This window comes from Pararge aegeria, chromosome 11 (genome assembly GCF_905163445.1).
Source record: "Pararge aegeria chromosome 11, ilParAegt1.1, whole genome shotgun sequence".
Classification (NCBI taxonomy): Eukaryota; Metazoa; Arthropoda; class Insecta; order Lepidoptera; family Nymphalidae; genus Pararge; species Pararge aegeria.
The window spans coordinates 6,319,102-6,341,378 of NC_053190.1; the positions used below are offsets into that span (position 1 = coordinate 6,319,102).

General features: G+C 34.3%; 2 protein-coding genes across 3 annotated transcripts; one reads left to right on the plus strand and one right to left on the minus strand.

The window, feature by feature from the left end:
* Positions 1-6,388: 6,388 nt before the first annotated feature.
* Positions 6,389-16,896, minus strand: LOC120627287 (E3 ubiquitin-protein ligase TRIM9). Of its 2 annotated transcripts, XM_039895229.1 has the most exons (10): positions 16,075-16,896; positions 14,982-15,077; positions 14,512-14,745; positions 14,035-14,182; positions 13,271-13,297; positions 11,290-11,432; positions 10,189-10,327; positions 8,884-9,114; positions 7,410-7,582; positions 6,389-6,812 (listed from the first exon to the last, which is right to left on the minus strand). In XM_039895229.1, the coding sequence occupies exons 1-10, from the start codon at positions 16,753-16,755 to the stop codon at positions 6,669-6,671; spliced, it is 2,016 nt and encodes a 671-aa protein (XP_039751163.1). In that variant the 5' UTR covers positions 16,756-16,896; the 3' UTR covers positions 6,389-6,668. The 2 variants fall into 2 exon arrangements, with proteins under 2 accessions (XP_039751163.1, XP_039751165.1); XM_039895231.1 differs by lacking the exon at positions 13,271-13,297.
* Positions 16,897-18,260: 1,364 nt separating this feature from the next.
* On the plus strand, positions 18,261-21,279 carry LOC120627288. The gene is made up of 3 exons (XM_039895232.1): positions 18,261-18,619; positions 19,031-19,137; positions 19,446-21,279. Exons 1-3 carry the CDS (start codon positions 18,550-18,552, stop codon positions 19,956-19,958), a joined length of 690 nt encoding a protein of 229 aa, XP_039751166.1. The 5' UTR covers positions 18,261-18,549; the 3' UTR covers positions 19,959-21,279.
* Positions 21,280-22,277: the final 998 nt, after the last annotated feature.

A 22,277-nucleotide genomic window follows, 5' to 3' on the forward strand; every position in this document is an offset into this window, starting at 1 on the left:
GCGAAAGCGGTTAATGGACACGATGGGAGTACATAAAAAAAATATTTATTGCAGCTTTCTTAACAGCTCATTAATTTCATTAAAAGTATTAACTAATTTAAAACTTGCAATTCGAACGAAAGTGAGATCTACGAGTTGAAAAGGGTGGCGCTTACCACGGTGTATTTATGTGAAGATCCAATACAATGGTATACTTGTGTTACACAACTTTTTCCTGGGATCAATTAGAAGATGATAACAAATACCCAATGACAACCATAGCGACAGATGTGTTTACATTCAAGATCAAATGGGTAATCGTATACTATGCACATATATTAAGATCTAAGGAATATTGAAAACAATATTTCACTCGCATTCATTAGGAATAAGTACTATGCAACTTTTGAATGTGTAATTGATGGCTAAACTCTTCACTTAAGGGTTCACATTTAAAAAGAACTTTTCTTCGATAGTTTAAATTCTAAAATAAGTATGCACCCAAATGATCTTGTCCATGCAACTAAAGTAACTGACAGCCCTCTTATCCTCATAGTCTAAGTTAACGATCCTACTTGACTGATGTCGATAAAATTATAAGTTTTAAGTAAGTGTAAGTATGAAATAAGTAACAATAAGTGCTTTCATTAAAAATAAATATAAAAATATTTAAAAACTAGAGTATTCGGTATATTTTGCAGAGTCGAATACAAAATAAAGTAGGAATTTGCATTTGGTGGGAAATGGAATATTTTATTGGCATATCAGGTCCCCATAAAGTTACGAAATAAACAAAATAAAAATAATATGTGAATAAATAGATAAAAGTCTTCGATCAATTATATTCCTACTAGATTCATAAGAGACCAGCTGTCTGTCAAAAGTGTCCGTGAAAAATAAGATCTCAATCACGAATTCTCAACTACCGTGTAATTCTTATGTACGCATCAAAAGTGCCACCTGTGGGCCTACTTGAATAAAGATATTTTTGACTTTGAGTTTGAATTGGGAGTCTAGTTTCGCTAGTCTACGGAATATCTTATTTTAAGTAGTGACATACAGATTATAAGTTATATTAATTTTATTTTTAAATATTCAACAGCTAACCATAAGTACGGAATAAACAACCGGACTTTTTCTACTACATTGTTGCGAATGCATATTGTAGTACGTTATTGATCAAAGGATATAAAAGTAAAAATGTAAGCAACTAGAAACCACAAAGATCCCATTGGAGGAAAGAAGAAAATGATTGAAAGTTGCCCCATAGTAATACAAAATAGTTCAATTTATTGCTTATTTTCGTGCATAGTAGTAATAAATGACTAAAAAGTATCATGTTACCGTAACGAGAGACCACAATCGAGGTTGACACTTGACAGGGATGGTGTCAATAACAAATAGTAGTTTATGAAACTTTAGCATAATAGGGGTTCTAAAACCCGAGCCGGATATCAATAGAATATGTAAGAGATCATTTAGTTACTGCGTGAAACAAACGACGCGACTTTAAAAGAAATTAATAGTGCAACACTAGATTTCTATAAGATAAAGATATTCTCGTGTCAAGCTGAATCAAGATTTTTTTAAGACCAACGATTGGACTCGCGTCCTATTACGCTGTTTTCATAATAGATCTACCGATTTAAATAATAAACTGCTGTTTGCAAATTCGGTAACAAGACATCTCTCTTTAACCTTCAATTCACTAGTGCTGCCATCTCTGAAAAAAAATTAACACTTACTGATGTCGATAACATAGGTGTTTAAATATCCGGTTATGCTATGTTTCATAAACTATTTAAAGTAAATTCATAACTTAATAATCCTCGAAAACAAATTGATACTTAATTAATGATTAATATCAACTGTTAATTAATTATTCACACACTCAGCACTCTAGCTTATGACTCTAAATTCATCAATCTATCGCGCATGCCTGCATCGGAAGTTGCCATAAATTAAAACACGCAATAAAAAACATCATATTCCGATATGAATGTTGATAACCGAAACGCTAACTTTGATTACCAATCTTATATTTAAGTTAAAGAAAAAGGGAAACAATTATAATATCATAGAGCTCGTATAAAAATCATGAAAAACAACCTGTGGATTCTATTGTCTTGGATAACATTAAAATTTGTTGCTAGCGCCTATCTAACCTCAATTACAGTAGGTAATAATAATTCATCATAAACATGACAAGACTTATGCTATATGTATTTTAGATATACTTAAACGTTATAACATTTTTAAGAATTACATTAACTAAAATAACTAGTAATATTGTCTATAATGATATCGACGGTTTATTACGTCCGAACGGAATCAAATACGGTCGAATCTGGATAAGCGAGAAGCAATGAGACGCTGAGTACGGCCGGTCATAATCGAACCTTCTTAACGTGAGAAAGTAGTAATTGTTTTATGTAATACGAAATGGTTTTTTGATAATTAAGTCGAGGATTGAGGAGGGTCGTTTAAAACCCTTGTAGTACAATCTACTATTATACATCTATATAAATGAGACAAAGTCGCGGTCGCTTATAGTTTCGCTTAGCCAGATTTGGCAGTACACTATACAATAATTTAATTTAAAAATGTCTAAAAAAAATAATGTATACTATGTCACATCCTTTCAACCAAGGAAATAACAATATAATCTATTTTATTTAAGCTGCGTTCAAGAAGAATCTACTATATTGTACACAAATCATTAATAATAAATATAATTACATTGCTATACTTAATGATAAATATTTGTATAACAAATCGTATTATACGTTCCCACGCGCCCTACAGCTACGCATTTGTGTAGGTACGGAATTATATGCGCGCGAGTCTGACTCACATTTGGCCAGTTTTATTTATTTTTCTTGGCTTTGCACCACCTGTTAAAACCCGTATGCATTGGTCGATACAAAATGCAGATTATCAGGCAATATTCAGGCATAAGTTAGGTAAATTATCAATAATGGATTAATCCAATAGTAGCTTCAAAACCATGAGGGCAGGTACTGCCTTTTACGCATTGCCAGGTACGGGCTTTTACGCATGTACGCAGTGCACGCGACTGACTGTTTTTCGTAAGATTTTCGCAACGCAATACAACTCTAAGTGCGGGAGCGTCATGACCTTCAAAAAAAGACAACACTCAAATTATATCATTGAAACGTTAGTTTTATATTATTGTGACATAAACATAATGCTAACATTTCAAAAGTGCCCAAAACCTCAAATACGGGTATGAATACGATTTCATACATCACCATACGTCACAAAATGGAACACGATTAGTTATTTACTCATTTAACACTATGTAAGTTTATTACATTCTAATGGCAGTACGAAAATAAAATTAGGTCCATGACAACTTAATCATTTAATTATAAACTATTCATTGCCATCGAGACCACCACAAGGCACTCCAGTCGAAAAAATTGGTTCACCCCACCGTATTTTTGGATAACACAATTGTTTAAGTATATATAAAGCTAGTTTATCTTAACTCGATATAACAATTATATCAATGCTTGATAAAAACGTACCTATGCTTTATTGACCTTTTTTTATCTGCTATAGAATAATGCATTGGACGATAAAGCTTTAAGTGTTTATGTTTTTAAAAAGTCTTTATCTTTAATACCAATGCTTGTAACAACTGCAAATATGTAAAACCAGTGGTTCTGTTACCACATTATTTTTAAAACACCCGTAGTGTTATCGTTGACAATGGATTAACTAAATTGTTAACAGTGCTAATCGATTAATACACAAATCTATCAACTAATTGTACATGTCTAATAGTTATAATACATACAGTTTTGTGCAATATTGTCACAATAAATTTATTTTTTTTCTTTATAAAAGTAGTATCACTTTTTACCGCATTAAATTTTGGGAAAAGCACGACAATACTTTTAAATAAACGTCACCTTTCACCAATCACTAGTATTTTCATTTATCGTTATGTTACAGTTTAACGTCGTTACATTCATCTAGTTAAAACCGTTTTTTTCTCAAGGCAACACCTAAAATAGTATGCATCCATCATGCATAGTTTAGGCATTTCCTAGGATAGCCGAAAACGTGCAAAGGACCTTTCTGTTCATTTCATAGATTTTTGTATAAAAAATTAGCACAATTAAAAATATTTATTATTCTTAAATATATTATGATTATGTGTTCAACTTATTATTATTAATATAGCTTCGCTTTGTATTATTTACATTAGATCAATAAAATCGATTATATAGTATATGCTTTAAATCAAAATACCATAAAAAGTCAAGGCAACAATGAATATATCGAGTGTCTGAAGACATGGCTGTACGGCGATATACTTTTGCCTATTCCCTATGGGAAAGAGTAAAGAAAAAAAATATCCATATTAAGTGTGGGTATTAGGAATTTACGGCATTTTTTAAACATAATTGCGTCCAAAATTATGTAATTGGTTACCTCTTTAAGGGCCTGTTGCCCGTACCGTATGAACTGAATATACTTTTTATGCATATTTTTAACTCTATTATTATAAACCTCTGAGCATATCGGCAATGAAAGTTGATGAGCAATTTGGTGGCGATTGTCACAAAATGTTTAGTTTAAGATTTATTTGTATTCAGGATTATTCGCAATATTCTAAGTTTCGATTTAGAATATATAATTGTATATTTGATCAGAGCCACAAGGAAAACAAAAATACATGTTATAAGACTGTCTTATGGAGTAAAGATTGATTAATGATTGCATTCCTAGCAACGCATACCTAAAGCGTCGTAAACGAAACTGTTCACCATCCGGTATGACATTATTGATAATTATTCGTTACGCACACGTGCTGCACACGCAACGCACACGCACTTTGTGTGTATTACCCTTAACAATATTTAAAACACAAAATAAGTTTTTTTTTTTAATGTAATAAAGAATTACTGCTCCGATTTTAATTTTTAATAATATTTTTATGAGCGGAGTTATAACTAATTATTATTTAGATTTGAGCCGATTGTAGGTGTAGACACTATTGTAAAAAATGTAGAAAGGCATTATTATTTCCTTATTTCCAAATTTATTTACGGCTCGTTAGCGATAGATACAATTAACTTACAACACATAGCCCTGTTTTTATTCTTAATAATAATTTAGTTAAATATTTAGTTAATTTTAAGTACTTATCGAATTAAGTTTGAAAGATAAATCTCAAGGTTAGTAAGAGTCTCAGAGTTAAGTACCCTAATACCTAATTAGTATACAACGGCGTATAGGACATTATTTAATGCGTATATTTATTTTATTGAATACGTTTCATCGCACAAATATAAATGGCACATGTATTATTCTAAAACATTAGGTTATAGCCATTAATTTTCAAATTTTTACTAAAATGTAAACCCATATCATACAATTGGATGGTCATGATTAAACGTTCGAAAATTTAATAATAGTAAAAAATAAAGTAGACACTGTTACTACTGATATTGCGTTTTTTAAATAGTTTGAGTTGCTCTTTTCTTTTAGTAACTCTTCTTTAATTATTAGAAGAATTGTAAAATTATAGGTTATTTTCTTTTATCATAAAAACTAGTGATTTTCTTGGCAATAATTTTAAATATAATCTTCATCATTGGTGTATCAAACAGTCTCTACTTACTTTCTTTAACTCATACATTATTAGTTAAACAAAATAAGCAGAGACATTTTGATTTATTTTGTTTCACAACAATTAGTCGTGATTTTTAATAATTAACAATTCGTGAAACATAATAATTATAAATGGAACGTAAGTTGAGTATGGTTTTATTAAAATTACAGTGTAACGTAAATACGTTCTGATAGCTTTTAAAACAATTTATGGTACACTTTTGGGGCCCATCCATAAATTACGGCAAACATTAATGAGAAGCGAGGCCACGTCATGGGAGAAAACGTCATGGTAGCAGATGTCACAAGCATAAATCTAAAGTATTAATACTGTAAACGAATAACTGTTAAATAACTTCACATTCTTCTAATACAACGTGTAAATGAAAACCGAAATAATACTTCACACGCTTTAGAGGTACATTATATACTATTTTGAGACTTATCTGTGAAATCGAAAACTTAATAGTTTTTGAGTAAGCCATTGCCATAGTTTTTACTGAAAGAAATCAGATGCAGCCTTAACATCACATGCAAAATTAAAATCCATGTAACTCCGGTCACTTTATGTACGCGTCGCGTAGCAAAGGTACTATGCGCGTGTCGGTCTTTTGCCTTCAATAGGGTTGGCAAAAGTAAACACTTAGTATGTTCTGAATTCGTTTGTTTGGAAAAATAAATATGCTTCTTTTGATTTAATATTTTTAAATATTATTCCTTTTGAAATATACTTATGCATCCTTTAATATTATTTCGTGATTCTGTTACAGATTGTATACATATACATATATTTTTATGACATTTTTTTACATGTTAGATGTCCTGTCTTTTTAAATATCTACACAATTTATTACATACTTATTCATAGTGCTGTTTTAATGTTATAATTTCCAAAATTAATCGTACCAGAAATGACGTAGGCCTTAAAATATGAATAAATCATGAAATTTGTGTGACATAGTTTATCATTCCGAGCTTAGTCTCAAAATAGTGTTCAGGCAAGTGTATGACGAACATGGTTGGGGAACAATGTTATATGTATTTTATTCTATTGAGAGGTTCGAAAGGTCAAGGTCGGGAGGGGGTGGCGGCGGCGGCAATCCTGGCTGCAGTGTGACCGCCACACCGCGGTTGAGCGACACGGCGGGGTAGAACGCGCCCCGCAACCCCGTGAATGCAATGTCACCCTGGAAAACATATTTGATTGCTTTATACGGGCCTTGAGCTATATAAGCTAGATATGATGCAAATTTTGTGCAACTTGTATGTAGTTCTCAAACTTTGGCGTATTTTACCTTTTGTAGCCCACAATGCGATCAGCTGTGCGGAGTGTACCTAGTCATTCAGACGGATTTGTGAATTATTGTTTTTGTCTTCGCACGTTGTAATTGAAGTATTTGGTATGTGTGACACCATGTCGACAGTAAATTTCAAGGCGAATGTAATGTGGATAGGCGGAATCGTCTTGTAGAGTAGGTATATGTGTAGTCGAAGTCAAAGTCAAAAATATCTTTATTCAAGTAGGGCCTACTTGATGATATTTGATAGATGGCACTTTTGATGCGTACATAAGAGTTACACGGTAGTGAGACGATGGCGTTAACCACATTCGTAAACTTAAAACTAAAGAGGGTTCCAAACGCTTCCTGGTCTAAAAAGAAGCCCGCAACAAACTTAGCCGGGTGGTTTTGTTTTTGTTATCACCATCTCTCAAAGTCATTTAAAATTATTAGAAGAGCAACCTGTACGCAGAGTGCACCCGTGCTGCACGTCGCTGTACGCACCTGCGGTTGGTCGTCGACGGTGAAGCGCAACGTGCCGCGTGTGAGGTCGAGGAGCACGCCCACTGTACAGCCGGCCGCCACTCCGCCCGCCGCGCGCCCTCCATGAGCCCCGCCATGCACGAACCAAGAGCGCGACCCGTCGATGTACATCGCCCACCCCAACGCGTCACTCCCTACAAAACGTTTGTTACAGTAAATTTATAAAGTGGGTACACAATTAAACTTTTGATAACTATCAAATCATATTTACCAGATCTATCCTATATATATATAAAAGAGAAAGTGTGTGCGTATGTTCCGTATAGGCTCCGAAACGGCTGCACCGATTTCAATGAAACTTTCAGGGAATCTCCGGATTGACCTGGCGAGTAATCCTGTACACTTTGGTGACGAAGCACTCCTATTTTTAAACTGTCAAACTGTCAAATACAGCTTTTATTTACTATGATGATATTCTATTGTTGGGTATACATGGGTGTAGATAATAATCTTCACCCGCTCGAGAAGAGAATAGAAGATAATGAATACGGAGAGAAGAAATGATTTAATTATGTCTAATAATATAATTAGACAAATTAAAAATTTAATGATGTAAGTTTATTGTTTAAATAAAATAAAGCAAAATCTAGCCCGGCGAAGCGGGCTGGGTACGCTAGTATTTTATAAATTGAGTAGGATTTTTACAAATTTGATTAAAAACCCAATGTTCATGACATTGAGTTGGTAGGTATTTTGATTTAAAATTGGTGCATTTTCGATTTCAAAGTCAAAGTCAAATATTTCTTTATTCAAATAGGCAAATATATGGCACTTTTGATGCGTACATTACATGTTAAATTTAACATAGAATTTAACATTCTTCAACTAAAGCTACGAGGGTTCCAAACGCGCCCTGGTCTAAGAAGAAGCCCACAACAAACTTAGCCGGTTGTTTTTTATTTTTATCACCATCTCAAACTGTCACTTAAAACTATTAAAGAAGCAACCTGGTTAGGGCAATAATTTACACCCAAGCCTACATGGACTCGAACGATGCAAGGATACCTCCCGGTGTCTTAGTCGTTCGTCACGTTATAGTTCGATTCAAAATCGATTACGAAACCCGTCTGCCCCGCTGGCTGGTTATGTATAGATAAATGTGTATGGTACTTTGTTGCATTGTTTAGTAGATGAGGGGTGTACGTCCGGGAGTAAAGTGAATTCCGATCAAAACGATCGTTGTCGCGGCATTTAGCCCTAAGTTAGCTTCACGCAGTTACAGTCAACTCCTGCTGATATCTTATATCGAGCTCATGGACACACTCAACACCCGAACTTGTTACACATCCAGCACTGTCGCCTATCGTCTAGCCACTGTCAGGCGCTGCGTTAACACGTGCGCGGTTGCTTTTCCAGCACCTTGGGAACTTGTAAGGGAGGCTAGTACCAGTGAATTAGTAGCTTGTAATGAATAAGTAGGAAGTGCATCGCATACCCAGCATCTTGTCCCGCGCGACGTCGGCTCTCGCGATGCCGAAGGCGGGGTCGGCGTTGCCGTCGTAGTGGTCGAGGCGTAGGCGCCAGTAGTGCACGCCGCGTGCCAGCGGCTGGTCTGCCAGTGCCACGCGCGGCTGCCAGCCGGACGCACGCGCACGGAGCCCCTCCGCGTCCACGCTCAGCCCACCCTCGGCGCCCGCGCACCGCGCGTCCCACGTGAACCACGCCACTGCACACACCAGTAGCCTTAGTAAAGGATTTGCTAGGACGCCGTCGAGGAGGAGGAGGATTCAAGTATGAAAATGCCTGCATTGTTTTAAAGCTCAAATTTGCCTACAATTCTCTAGCTTGGGCTTTTAACAGAACGTTGGTAAAATTATTATCAGAAGTAGGTACATACAGGATTTGCGACTCAAAAACGAGTGGCATTAGGCCCATTTTACTTAGACAACATGGAGTTTGATATTCGAAATCGACTTGTCTATTGTGAGCGAGCTTATAGTTACTAGCTCAACGTGGCATTGCACTAAATATATCCATGTATCGACAACCTTCTTCGAGATAAATCGAAATTGCGGTACTGGGCGAACACATGCGAGAAAAATGCCAACCAAGGAGATTACTTATCAAAAAAATATTTTTATTTGTTGTTTTGGTATTTTGAGTATCAAACACTACCGTTAAAATAATGAGGGTCCAAAATATGTGATAACTTGAACCGCTATTTTCAGTATTCCTCGTTTAGCAAAATAATCAATTGGCAAGGCAAATAAGAGTTGAGATTTACTTGAGAATATATAAAATATTTTTGTTTTATTTTCTGCTAATTATGTATGCAAATTATACTCTGCTAAAATGTAGAGTTTCGCAGTTATATATTGTCCTTCTCCACGCTTATACTCGTAGCAATAAAACTTATTGTATTTAAATCATCGAAGCCCTATATTACTTATTTATTGATTAAAAATAACTTACATATATTTCCAGTGTCTGAATCCATTTGATTAAAGGGTTAAGTATTAAAAAATACGTATAATTACAGAAAGTAGGTAAGTACGTATAAATGTTTTGGAAAAAAATTGCCTTATATATATTTTGTTATGAAATAAAAAAGAAAAAGAATACATAGAAAGAGTTTATCTTTATGTATGCACGTTTTCATTATTTATCAATATTTATAAACACGCATTACCTTAAAGAGTGTTGAAACATTTTTTTTACTTTAGTAGACAGTTAAGAAAAAAAAAGGTAATTTCTCATAACGTTTTAGTTTTGTCTATATTGCGTGCTATATTTCCCGTACCCGGTGATGTCTGTAGACCGATGACTTCACTGTAGGGCCCTTCTCCCGCGCCGTTGAAGGCTTTAACACGGGCACTGTAAAGCGAGGCGTAGTGTAATCCGTCGATGGTGCACACAGTTTCACGCCCGCAGTACACTTCCTGCAATAAAAGGATAACTCAGTTATATAAGCTGCAGCGGAGGGTTAAACGATAACCAAAATTGTCCAAAACTCCTATTAAAATTAAAAAACTCGTGAGTATTTTAACGTAGAGACTACATTAAAGCTGAAAGTGGGTAGTACTTCGACTTCAATTTCGGGAGGCCGAGTTCGGATCCCAGCACGGCTTTAGAGGTACGTTGTGTACGGTCTCTGAGCCTTACCTGTGAAAACGAAAACCTAATCGTTTTTGAGTAAACAACTGCCATAGTTTTTACTGAAACAAATCTGATACATCCCTAATATTGATGATTAAAATCATCGTCGCGTAGGTACTATGCGCGTATCGGTCTTTTGTCTTCTAATAGGGTTGTCATAAGTAAACACTAAGAATGTTTTGAATTTGTTTGTACAAAAAAATTTATATGCTTCTTGTAATTTAAATTTTTACAATATTTTTGATTCCTTATGAAATATACCTATGCATGCTTCAACATTATTTCGTTATTCTGTTACCCGTTGTATACTTCCCAGACGTGGGAGTATACAACGACCTAAACTAAAGACCCGTCCCAATCGGAGGCTTTGCCCACAAATAGAATAAAGAAGTATCCTTCATACACCATTAGATAATTTATTAATTATGTGTGTTTTAAACAGGTAATTAATTAATTTCACTTGCTTTAACGTCGAAAGAAATTATCTTGAAGGAACCTGCATGCCTGTGTGGTCTCCACAATGTTCTCAAAGGCATGTAAAGTCTACCCATGCGCATTCTCATTCGTAGAGGAGACTAAGGTAATGGCTTAATAATAATGAATGTATATGGCAATTGTAATAGATAATCCTATTTAATAAATTGAGTGTACATAAAAAGATAACTTATTATAAAGGCATCGTTTTACCCTTTGGGTACGGAACCCTAAAAATTAATTAATAATTGAGTTAGAGGTGAAAGTATACCCGGAACGGTCCGCCCAGGCCGTCGTCGAGTTCCAGGACGTATCCGCGTACGGCTCGTGGTACGTGCGGCGCACGCCACGCCAACGTACACGAACAGCCACGCGCCGCGCACGCTTCCACCGCCATTTCAGGAGCGCCAGGCGCTGGGTTCATACACAAACATACGTATACTACTTACTATTTAAACAAGGCTATCTTTACTTATATAATACCTTTAAATGAAGGACCTTGAACAATTCTTGTATAATATACAGGGTTAATTAAAAATTACCAGAAAGCTCTCGGACTTGTTGTGCCTATTAATTAAACTAACTGTTTTACGGCTATTTTAAACTCTGAATTAATTTATTTCATACAAAAAAAAAATATGATCATGTTATTTCTGTAAAGTAACATTACACTGTGGAACCAAATACACGTGATTCGACGACGCGTAGTCGGGTCAGTGACCGCACGATAGAGTCGTTTAGGTGTTACATCACAGAGTAGTAACAAGTAGAGTATCTATGTAAAAATATTGAATATTTCACAAACTACCGATCTAAAAAACAAGTCTTAGAACAAACGATGTTGGTTTTGATTCAAATAACTACAGGCCGAGAGCTTTCTGGAACTTTTTTTTTAACACTGTATATGTGTCGCGAAGCGAACAAAACGTCAAGTTAGTTGACTTGGGCGTATTCGGTATAGAGGTTGGCAACATACGTTGGAAGCACCAATACTGGCACATGCACTAAAAAGAGTAATAATGACAGAATGTCAGTGAGAACGTGAAGATGGCAGTAGACATCAAACTAACATCAAATGAACCTCTTTTTCTTGAGATATGGCGTAGAAAGACGTTGCCAACTTAGGCCCGACTTCCGCCGTGTTCTGGATTAAATCTGCTCGCATCCTAGCCATATATGTGTATGCACGTGTGATTACGCAACGATTTATTGTAAAATGATATCACGCATATATAGTCTTATTTCCAATAATTACGATGCAGTAAGAGCTCATGGAGAATGACCACTCATGCACATCTTTTTACGCATACCTTCGTCATATACAATCTGAATCTTGGAAACGACTCTTATGAAATTTACTATACTAGGGGGTTTCGAAGGCGTATTATAACTTTAGTAGGATAGCGATGAGGCCACGAAAAGATGCAAATAAACATACCATACAAATATCACTTTATTAATTTACTTTATAAAACTATGACAATATGAACTTATCGTTTTACAACCTCGCAATTCACTTCATAACTCTCTAAAGAACGATCCAACCCGCCAAGAGGAAAACCCAATTTCCCACCAAAACTCATAGCGTCCAGGTAGAATTCAAGCAATTTGATTGGTTCCCGCCGTTATGCGACTACCGGCGTTAACCAATCGGAGAATGACAACCGATCGTCTCGTTCAAAAATAAGATTAATTTAAAAAAAATAACAAAGAAGTGTAAATTATAATGCTAGTTAAATTTAAATCCTAACCGGCGATAAATTGATCTCGCTAGATTTTACTTTTATTACATTTAGATAACATCAAATTTCATTTATCAAACATGTGTTGCAATGAAACAATATCATTAGAATACAAAGGTAAATTTCACAAGATAATAATTACAATTTTATAATTGCTCAGATGGGAAATCGGGTGGTCCCGAAATCAGAAGGCCTAAGTTCGACTTTTTTATTTAACAAAAATACTGAGTAAAGCTACATAAAAGTTATGTGATACATGATTAAAGTAACCTGGGAAAACTAACGGTTCCCGCGATCTTTGTAAAAAAAGAGCTAAAAACGCGGCTGAAGTTGCAAGCATAAGCTAAAATTCTATATAACAGATCTGAATAATTTGCTTTTCACTATGCTATATTTCTTCATTTTAACAAACTACCCTTTCATGCATATTTTATGGGATAAAAAAAGTCATTGGATTGACCATAAATTACACAATAAAGATTTTGTAAGAAAAAATCTACCATAGTATACCTGGTGTTTTCATTTCCTTTTCTGGAGCTGCATTCCAATGTTGGTTAATTAAAGAAATATATGTATTGAATTTTTTATAAAGTTGTTTTTCTTCATATAACGTTAGAAATCAATTCATAAAAACCAAGTAAATTTACAAAAAAACTTCTTGACCCATCGTCCTATCAATTTGTCTTTGGAACAAACCACATGGGAAACTATTGTTCTAAACAGTCATTGGCTGTTATTAACACACAATGCATACTGCAGGTACAGTAGTATGTAGACAACGAATCATTAATAGCTAATACATGGGCGTACCCAGCTTCTGGTCTAGTCGGGTAAGTGAGGTTTTATTAGGTCAAATTGTCCGACCTGTTTTGTGTTTTTTTTAGAGGGCCCTCTATAATCGATACTGAAGTCTTAACTGTATTTATCGATTCATTTTCTGTGAGATTTCCAGGCTGCCCACCCGTGACCCCCCCCTGTTACGTTAATAACAGCCCACTGCTTGATTATAGGCCTCTCTCAAGGGGAGGGTCTGTCCATAATCACCACAGTGACCAGACAGATTGGTGATTGCAATAGATGGTTCTGGTAGTACAGAGTATGATACTGCGCATTTCCTTTATATTCCCTTAGTCAACTGTATTCTGGTTTACCGTATCTACATTTCATACAAAACAAATCTTCATCTCATCTCCAAATATCCACCACCATTAACCTATCTTGCTGTTCATAGCAACACGAGAGTGATAGATTTGTAAGATTGGTAATACACTTACGTATGCATTCAACAAAATTTATAACTTTGACGGTTCGTAGCACAGGCTCAATGTCAAGTGTTAGAGCAGGCGGAGCTGGGGGTGTCTCCAGCGACAGTCTTAGTCCTGATGCTGTGTCTTGTGCTCGAGCAGTCAGAATTTTACCCACCTGTAAAATAAAATTTATTTAAAAAACATTCTAATATTTATTGAAATGGTTTAAATTTAAAACAGACTTGATAAGTGAATTATTGTAATTCAGAATCTTTTGAACTTTAATTCTAAGAACTTATATAGAGTGTCTATTCACAAACAGTAATTCAATTGTTTATCTTTGCTGCTGATTTTAAACATTTGTGCGGTATAAATTTGACAAACAAATGTATTTTAGCTTGGTTTAAGAGTAAATATTAAGCTAGAGCCATAGGCGATGGTTTTAATATTTTAGTAACATTGAACTCTTTTATCACACAAAGTACACTAGTATAATAAAACAACCTGCAAAAATGCTGCATGGTCCGATTCTTTTAAGGCTTCTATTGAAAAATGTAATAATGCAGTGGCTTCATGAACTTTTTGTGCAGCCTGTGACATAAATGATCTCATGTTTGCTACAGCTTCTGTTTTTGTGTTTCGTGCTGCTCTAATTAACTCATCTCTCCTTCTTTCAACAGCACGTGTAATTTCCAAGCATGCTTGATCAATTTGCCTTTCTAATTCTTCGCAAGATTCCTGCAAGTAAAATAAAGATCTAGATTGATTATACACTGCACTTATTTATGCACTGATGCAGTGACATCCTGTTGCCCCAAAGGCCCTGGGTCAGTTAAATAAGGAAATTTAAATTTTATTACTTTGCAACCCAATTTTTTACCAAATAGTAATTTAGTAACAATTCTAATGTTTTTTTTTTAAATTTGATTAGCATAGCCCTGGGACAGCCATATAATTTTATAAGTAGTACATACGTTAATTTTATCTCCTGATCCTTTGACTAGTTGTATACATTCAGTCATTGCTTTGGCTTCTTCAGAGAGTTGATGGAGGGTTTGTGATAATTCAGTCTGCAATTGTATATAAGAAATGAATATTCAACAATACATAAAGTAAAATCCTGATATCTTGAGTATTTAAATAATTGAATATTAATTAACACACTTTTATTGTTCAATTAGTGTAAACCAAATCTGTTAAGCTGTCAAAATTGATATGTACTGTCGGCCGGGTGGGCTATGATCACTTAAACTGTGATAATAATTTTTAAATTCTTCCAATTTGAATAACAATAAATAAATAAATAAATATACTACAACAATACGCACACCGCCATCTAGTCCCAAAGTAAGCATAGCTTGTGTTATGGGTACTAAGATATCTGATGTTTTTTTTTTTATGAATAATATAAATAAATACTTGTAATATACATATAAAACACCCAGACACTGAAAAACATTCCTGTTCATCACAGAATCATTTTCCAGTTGTGGGAATCGAACCCACAGCCTTGGACTCAGTAGTCAGTCGCTGCCCACTGTGCCAGTCGGCCGTCAAACAGCATCTAGAGTCTATCTTGCTGCTATACATATGGTCTACAGGTCCCAGACTCCTGTAGGAGAGAGAGAGAGAAGAGACTTGTGCCCAGTGGTAGGACATTAATAGGCAAAGATAGTGATTATATATAACTAAATCGACACCCCACTTATGGACTTAGATAGAGGAAAAAGTCATAAACCCGCATTAAGATATTCATTTAACTACATATATTCACTTAACTTCATATTATGCATGTAAGTTGAAAAGGGAAGATGTAAACTCCCTGTAATTATTTTACTATTCGATAAATTTATTTAATTTTTCCCCTGGTACAGGCAATTACAAGCTTAAAAGGGGGCTCCGACAACTGTTGTATCAAGTATCTTGAAATGTAATAAACAATTTTGATTTTTTGATTTTTGATTTAATTTTATCATCATTATTATGTATTTAATTTTTATTTACTACCAATATAATAGACCATTTAACACACTTATACATTTCTTAAATTTAACATGTCATATATACCTTTTGTGTTCTAGCTGCACTAGATAGATGTTGTGTTTCATGTGAGGAGTGTCTCTCTGCTAGACATCGTTGACAAATAGGAAGTAGGCAAGTGTTGCAGTAAAGGACGGGCGGTGAACCATGGTCAGTGCATATAGTCCCCAAAGCTCTAAGCTCGTGTTGAGCCAACGGCCCTCTAATTGGATGCCAGGCATCTCTACAGCTGGCACAATAACGCACAGAACACTGCTCACAACGAACTATGGCCACTCGCTTTTCACCTTCACACATTTGGCACGCTTCCTCAGCAGCCGGGGCAACAGTAACACCACCGAAGCGTTCAACGATAGTTCGCATAACACGGAAAGGGGGTAGCCCTTCAGCTCCATTCTCGTCTAAAAATGCTTGCTTACCGCACAATGGACACGTTATATTAAATACTGCGGCGGGGTAAACTGCCGCGGCTGGGGTCCCTGCGTAACTATTAGGCCTTGATCCACAAACTACACCACTGTCAGTCTCACTCGACACAGATGCTTTGTCTGCTTCTTGGTAGTCTGTATTCAATGCAGACGCATTATCGCTATCACTAACATGAATCTGAAGGGAAACGGCACATACGCGACACAATGCATGCCCACAGGGAAGCAGAACTGGTTCCCTGTAGAATTCTTTACATATACACCTGAGCTCTTCTTCCATTTTGGACTTGATAATAATTAGGAGCCTAATTTATTGATACTGGCGATTTGTTGAATGTAGTTGTCATGTTTATATGTCTTAGGAAAATTCCTGTACAAAAAGTTAATTCAGAAAATACATATTTCCTAAAAATTAAAAAAATTGAAAAAATTTACAAAATACACACATCACAGACAAACTCCGTACCATAGACTATTTTTATTTTTTATTTATAAATTTTATTCCAACGTCAAACATAGTGTTATTTCAATTCGTTGTGCTGGACACTAGGGCTCATAGGTGTTGGTATCCTCTTTGACTTCCGTCATGGCTTTAATTGATAATAAGGAATCAATTACCTAAGAATATCAACGACATTTTATGTGGGTGTAGTGTTAAGTTCCCAGCCTATCTTCCACCCTCAACATTGTTTGCCTTACATGAAACTACATTGGATATTATCCTACGGGATTAACATCTTGATAACGAAATTAAAGTATATAAATATGTCGTATCCAGGTTCAGCTTTATCGTTGTGCAAAATACCATTCCATTCAACAAAATTAACAAATATTCACACGAGTATTACTAAGGATTTTAAGTAAACCTTTCTAAACATTAGAGATTAGATTACATATCAATTTTGATATTGAAAGTCTAGTTAGATATTTCGTTGACTTTCAATTGAACTTTTTTGACAGTAATGATGAGTCCTTTGTATGGAGTGTAGAGGTAGTCCTTTGTTATATACCACAGTATAATGTACCAGTAATCATTTTTAATCAGCTTACAAAAAGCTTATTTTTTTGTTAACCTGGTTTTATATTTGTATGTGCAATAAAGACTTCCTTTCTCCTTCTTTTTCATCTTTAAATATGCATAATATTTAAAGATGAAAAAGAAGCTATGAGCTAAAAAAAGCTGAAATTAAATACATTAGGCGTTTCTAACTTCACTTTATTTATTTAACATATTTTATGTCGGTAGGTATATACAATAGTGAAGGTACGTAAGATGTTTTGTACAATGTAGTCTGTTTAAGATTGGTTTATTAATGCACTAGTGGACCCTCGCGACTTCGTCCGCGAATGATCCAACCTTAACAAAATAGTCATATGTTATCGCGGACTGTTTTTTAGAACTTTTAAGAAACTATTACGTCATACTTGCATCGTTTTGGCGTAATGTTTAGCGGTCACGCTACGCACGCATCGGAATTTGTGAAAAAAAATATTTTTTTGCAACAGTTATATAGCGATACTTCCAATAAAAAAATATATCCAATTCTAAACAACAGTTCCTCATATTAGCCAAACAAATTCAAAAAATTTTAACATTAATTATTGTTTCACTCACATATGTATAGTCAAACAACTTAAAAAAATGAATAAGATGAAGTCCGGATTCTATTTATTTTTCATTGCTCTTAGAAACAAACTCTATAAAGGAGCTACAGCAATATCTGTGGAAAAAGCACGAAGTTGTTTATTGTTTAAATGAATTTCTCAGTTTGACAGTTAACAGGTTGTCAATAATCAAATTGATTATTTACAAAAGAGAAAAAATAATAATATAAGTTACCTTCATTTAAGTATTAAATATAATCAGAAATTTTCTATACTGTACTGGCCTCAGTTTATATTATTTGTTGGACTTATTTAATCCAATTGGAGATATTCTATTCGCTGTTTTTTTATTTTTCCGAAATATCTACTAAAATTACATTAATTGGGTTACTTTGTTTTGAAATTCTAATGGTCTGTCCTAAATAATGTATATTAATTTTATTTAGAGTAAAGTAATCTTGATTCTATTATGGAATCGGTATTATCTTCAGACGATAGCTACGATCAAGAAATCAAAACTTTAAAAAATCAATTAGGCGGTAAGTACGTTTAAATTGCATGTCAAGGCACCCATCAGCCTCAATAAATATAAATAAATATTCATTTATTTGTCAGAATCGTTGTTCTTATTTAGGGGATGGTAAATAAAATATTGGTGCTGATGCTGTAGTTCACAAGCAGTGCTTAAATCCCTTTTCAAACAATGAAAAGGATGGCACTATTTTAAGAGCTGTCAAGTATAACTATCATTAATTATAATTTTACATTTAACACATGCTAAATAGTGTACAAATATTAGAGAAAAGTCAATTATCAGTTTTGAAATCAGAATCTAATAAAAGGTGTCAAATTTAGGTATTAACACAAAATACAAGAATATTAAGTGTTTTCGATGTTTTCTCTTTAATTATAATGTTTTTATAGATGCATTAACATTGCATTTTTTTTAGAATATGGATTGGACGAAGATAATTTAAGTAAGCAAGAAATGGTAGATTTACTGAAAGCTCTCCAATTCTCAAAGACAACAGTTCAAGATGATGAATCATTAAAGCTGGTAAATTGTTTAGTATATATTTCTAGTATGATATGATATGGAAGCTATAATTTAATATGTATCTAGAAAAACAAAATAATAAATTACAACACTAAGTACAACAAAATATGATTTGTAAGATTTTTAAATACAATTGTTGCTAACCAAATTATACATTACCATGAAAGAATTCTGATTACATCTGAAACCTGGTGCTAATTTACCAAAGTAGAACCAGCAAAAAGTATGGGGCGCAGTCTTAGAACCAATAAGAACGGTTCTTACTACATCTAGCTTAAAATAACTGTCATTATATTTGAATGTTACAGGAAGATGATAGTGCCTGCAAATCACCTTCGAAGGTTATAATGAAGAGAAGATATTTAAATGTCAAAGATAGACGAATGCCTTGGAGTCTTTTACCAAACACCCTAACACCAGCAGAAAAAGCGAGGACACTTGCAGCATACATAAAAGTAATGTCATTAAACAATTATCGACAAGCAAGACAGTCTGTCAATTTGCTCGCTTGGCCATTACCAATACAGATTATTGAATCAACAAGAGTGCAGCCACTCCGCTCAACAAGAAGTGGTCGCTCTGTCCCAGTTTATACAGACTTTGATGAAGATTCCTCTGATTTTGATCAAGTAATTACAAAAACAAAGAGGAGGAAAATATCATGTGATGACCAAAATGAAGCTGCCATCACAAAAAAAGGATTAAGTTTAAAACGTAAATTTCCAAAAGATGAAAATGTTAGACCATTAAAAGAAGCCAAAATCATTGAAATACATAAATCTGAATCAGATATTCATGATGTCTACTCAATTGATGACTGATTCTGTTCCAGGTATAGGATATTTAATGTATATTATGTGTATGTGTGTATATTATTATAATCAAATAGAAACTCCTGAGAAAGGTAGCATTTGGATCTGTTGGGATCTTAGCAACCATGACCGAAAAACATGGTGCAACTCCCCAATTAAAAAAAAATATATAGTATATATATATATATATCCTTTATAAATCTACAGCTGACATAATAAATTAATAGTACTAATTAGTAGTACCTTTGTGTTAGTGGTACCTTAAAAGCCTAAAGTTGGTAAGAAAAGTTATACCTAAGAAATCAGACACACCTACTTTGAATAAACAATAAAAATTGACTTTGATCGCTAGTTGATCTATGCTGGATTACCATCTAACAATATTTTAAAGACAATTCATACGCTCATACCACCATTAAACTACATTGGCATATATCTAGGAAACCTGACGATTTTTGTCTACTACACTACCTAAAAACAAGCGGTGATAGCACATTGGGTCGGAGCCCAACTTCAGCTTTCAGAGGGCAGAGTTCGAATCCCAGCTAACTTTTCGAAGTTATGTGCGTTTTTATTAATTAAAATATCTCTTGCTTCAATGGTGAAGGATAACATCGTCAGAAAACCTGGCTGCCTGAGAGTCCAATATAATGTTCTCAAGGGTGTGTGGAGTCCGCCAATCAGCACTGGGCCAGCGTGGTGGACTATGGCCTTAACCCCTTCTCATTGTAATAGGAAACCCGTGATGTGTTCATGATAATGATGACACTAACTTATAATATTTATTTGTATTGATGCCAGCTATTGATTAATAAAGCTTTTACGTGCTACCCCTATTTTGTAAAAAATAAACCTGAAGGACTGTAGGTAAACAAGGCTTAATATAAAAATATTCAAACGGCTTTCTTAGATCAGAGTCGGGTCAAGCTGGCTAATCTAAATAACAAAGTCTGAATAATTGAATGTGAATAAATCAATACAACCGGAAAGGTGTAGGAAGTGATTGTTCCTTTCCATAAAATCGAATCCAGCCCTATAGCATAAAATACGGGTTTAGCGTGCCAAAGTCTTGTGTGCCATTTTAGGTGAACTAAGTTCTTCATGGCAATTAATTAGGCCAAAAGTATTTAATTCCAGTATTTAATTATTGCAAAGATTGAGCCAAAGTACTTTTCGGTGATCGGTTATAAAATGTTAACATTTTCATAAAAAGCCCTTAACTTGCACAGTACCAGTTAAATAATTAATTAATAAATAAATATACTATGACAATACGCATCGCCGTCTAGCACCAAAGTAAGCGTAGCTTGTGTTATGGGTACTAAGTTGACTGATGAATATTTTTTAATGAATAATACATAAATACTTGTAATATACATATAAACACCCAGACACTGAAAAACAGCCATGTTCATCACACAAAAATTTCCAGTTGTGGGAATCAAACCGCGACTTGGCTGCGACTCGGAAAGCAGGGTGTAAACTGTAATATTTTCTAAACCATTATTCCTATCTATTTATAGTAAGCATCAACAGTTAAAGACACAACTGATGACTGATTTTTTTCGTGATACCTATTTAGATTTATTTATATTCAAGTATTACTATCTCCAGAAAAACATGATTTCCTCTGAATTTCTAGAAGGTATGTGTCATAGGTATTATTGTAAAAACATGCGCGAAGCGCGACTGGAATCCGTGCGAGGACCGCTTCACGATTCTAGACTGAATGGTAGCCAAACTGTGTAGGCGATTTGCCTAATTAGGTATTTACATCGAAAAATTGTCGTTGCTCGAATTAATTGCAAGATGAGTGAGGAGGAGTGAGGCAGATTTTTCGATAATTTGAAAGAAATTAAAGGCTTTAACGTTGTGTTATTATGATGTTAAATATTGCAATCTCTTCGTTCAATATCTACAATGGTTTTTATTTTGTATTTTGTATTTTTTCGCACAAATTTTACTTTCTTATATAAATATAAGTTTTATAAAGACTGCCTATTTGAAATTTTGGAAGAAATCCTGAGTTAGTGATGTTCTTAAAAAAGTGCTAAACAGATTTTAATGTCACAGAACATATTATCTTAATTCTGTGAATAAAGTTATTAAAATTAGATAAGTTTCGCGGAGGATCTGTAGACTAATGACCCGCGCACACTGGAAACGGTAGGTCAGAGCATTTTACTTCTAAAAGGTCATTAATAAATAGTTACTAAAGGCCACGTGTAAAAAAATGTTTTTCTTAGAGAATAAGTTATATTATAAATGAAATTGCAATATGTTACAGTAGAGTATAAACACATATTATTTAAAGCTTACTGCGACCGT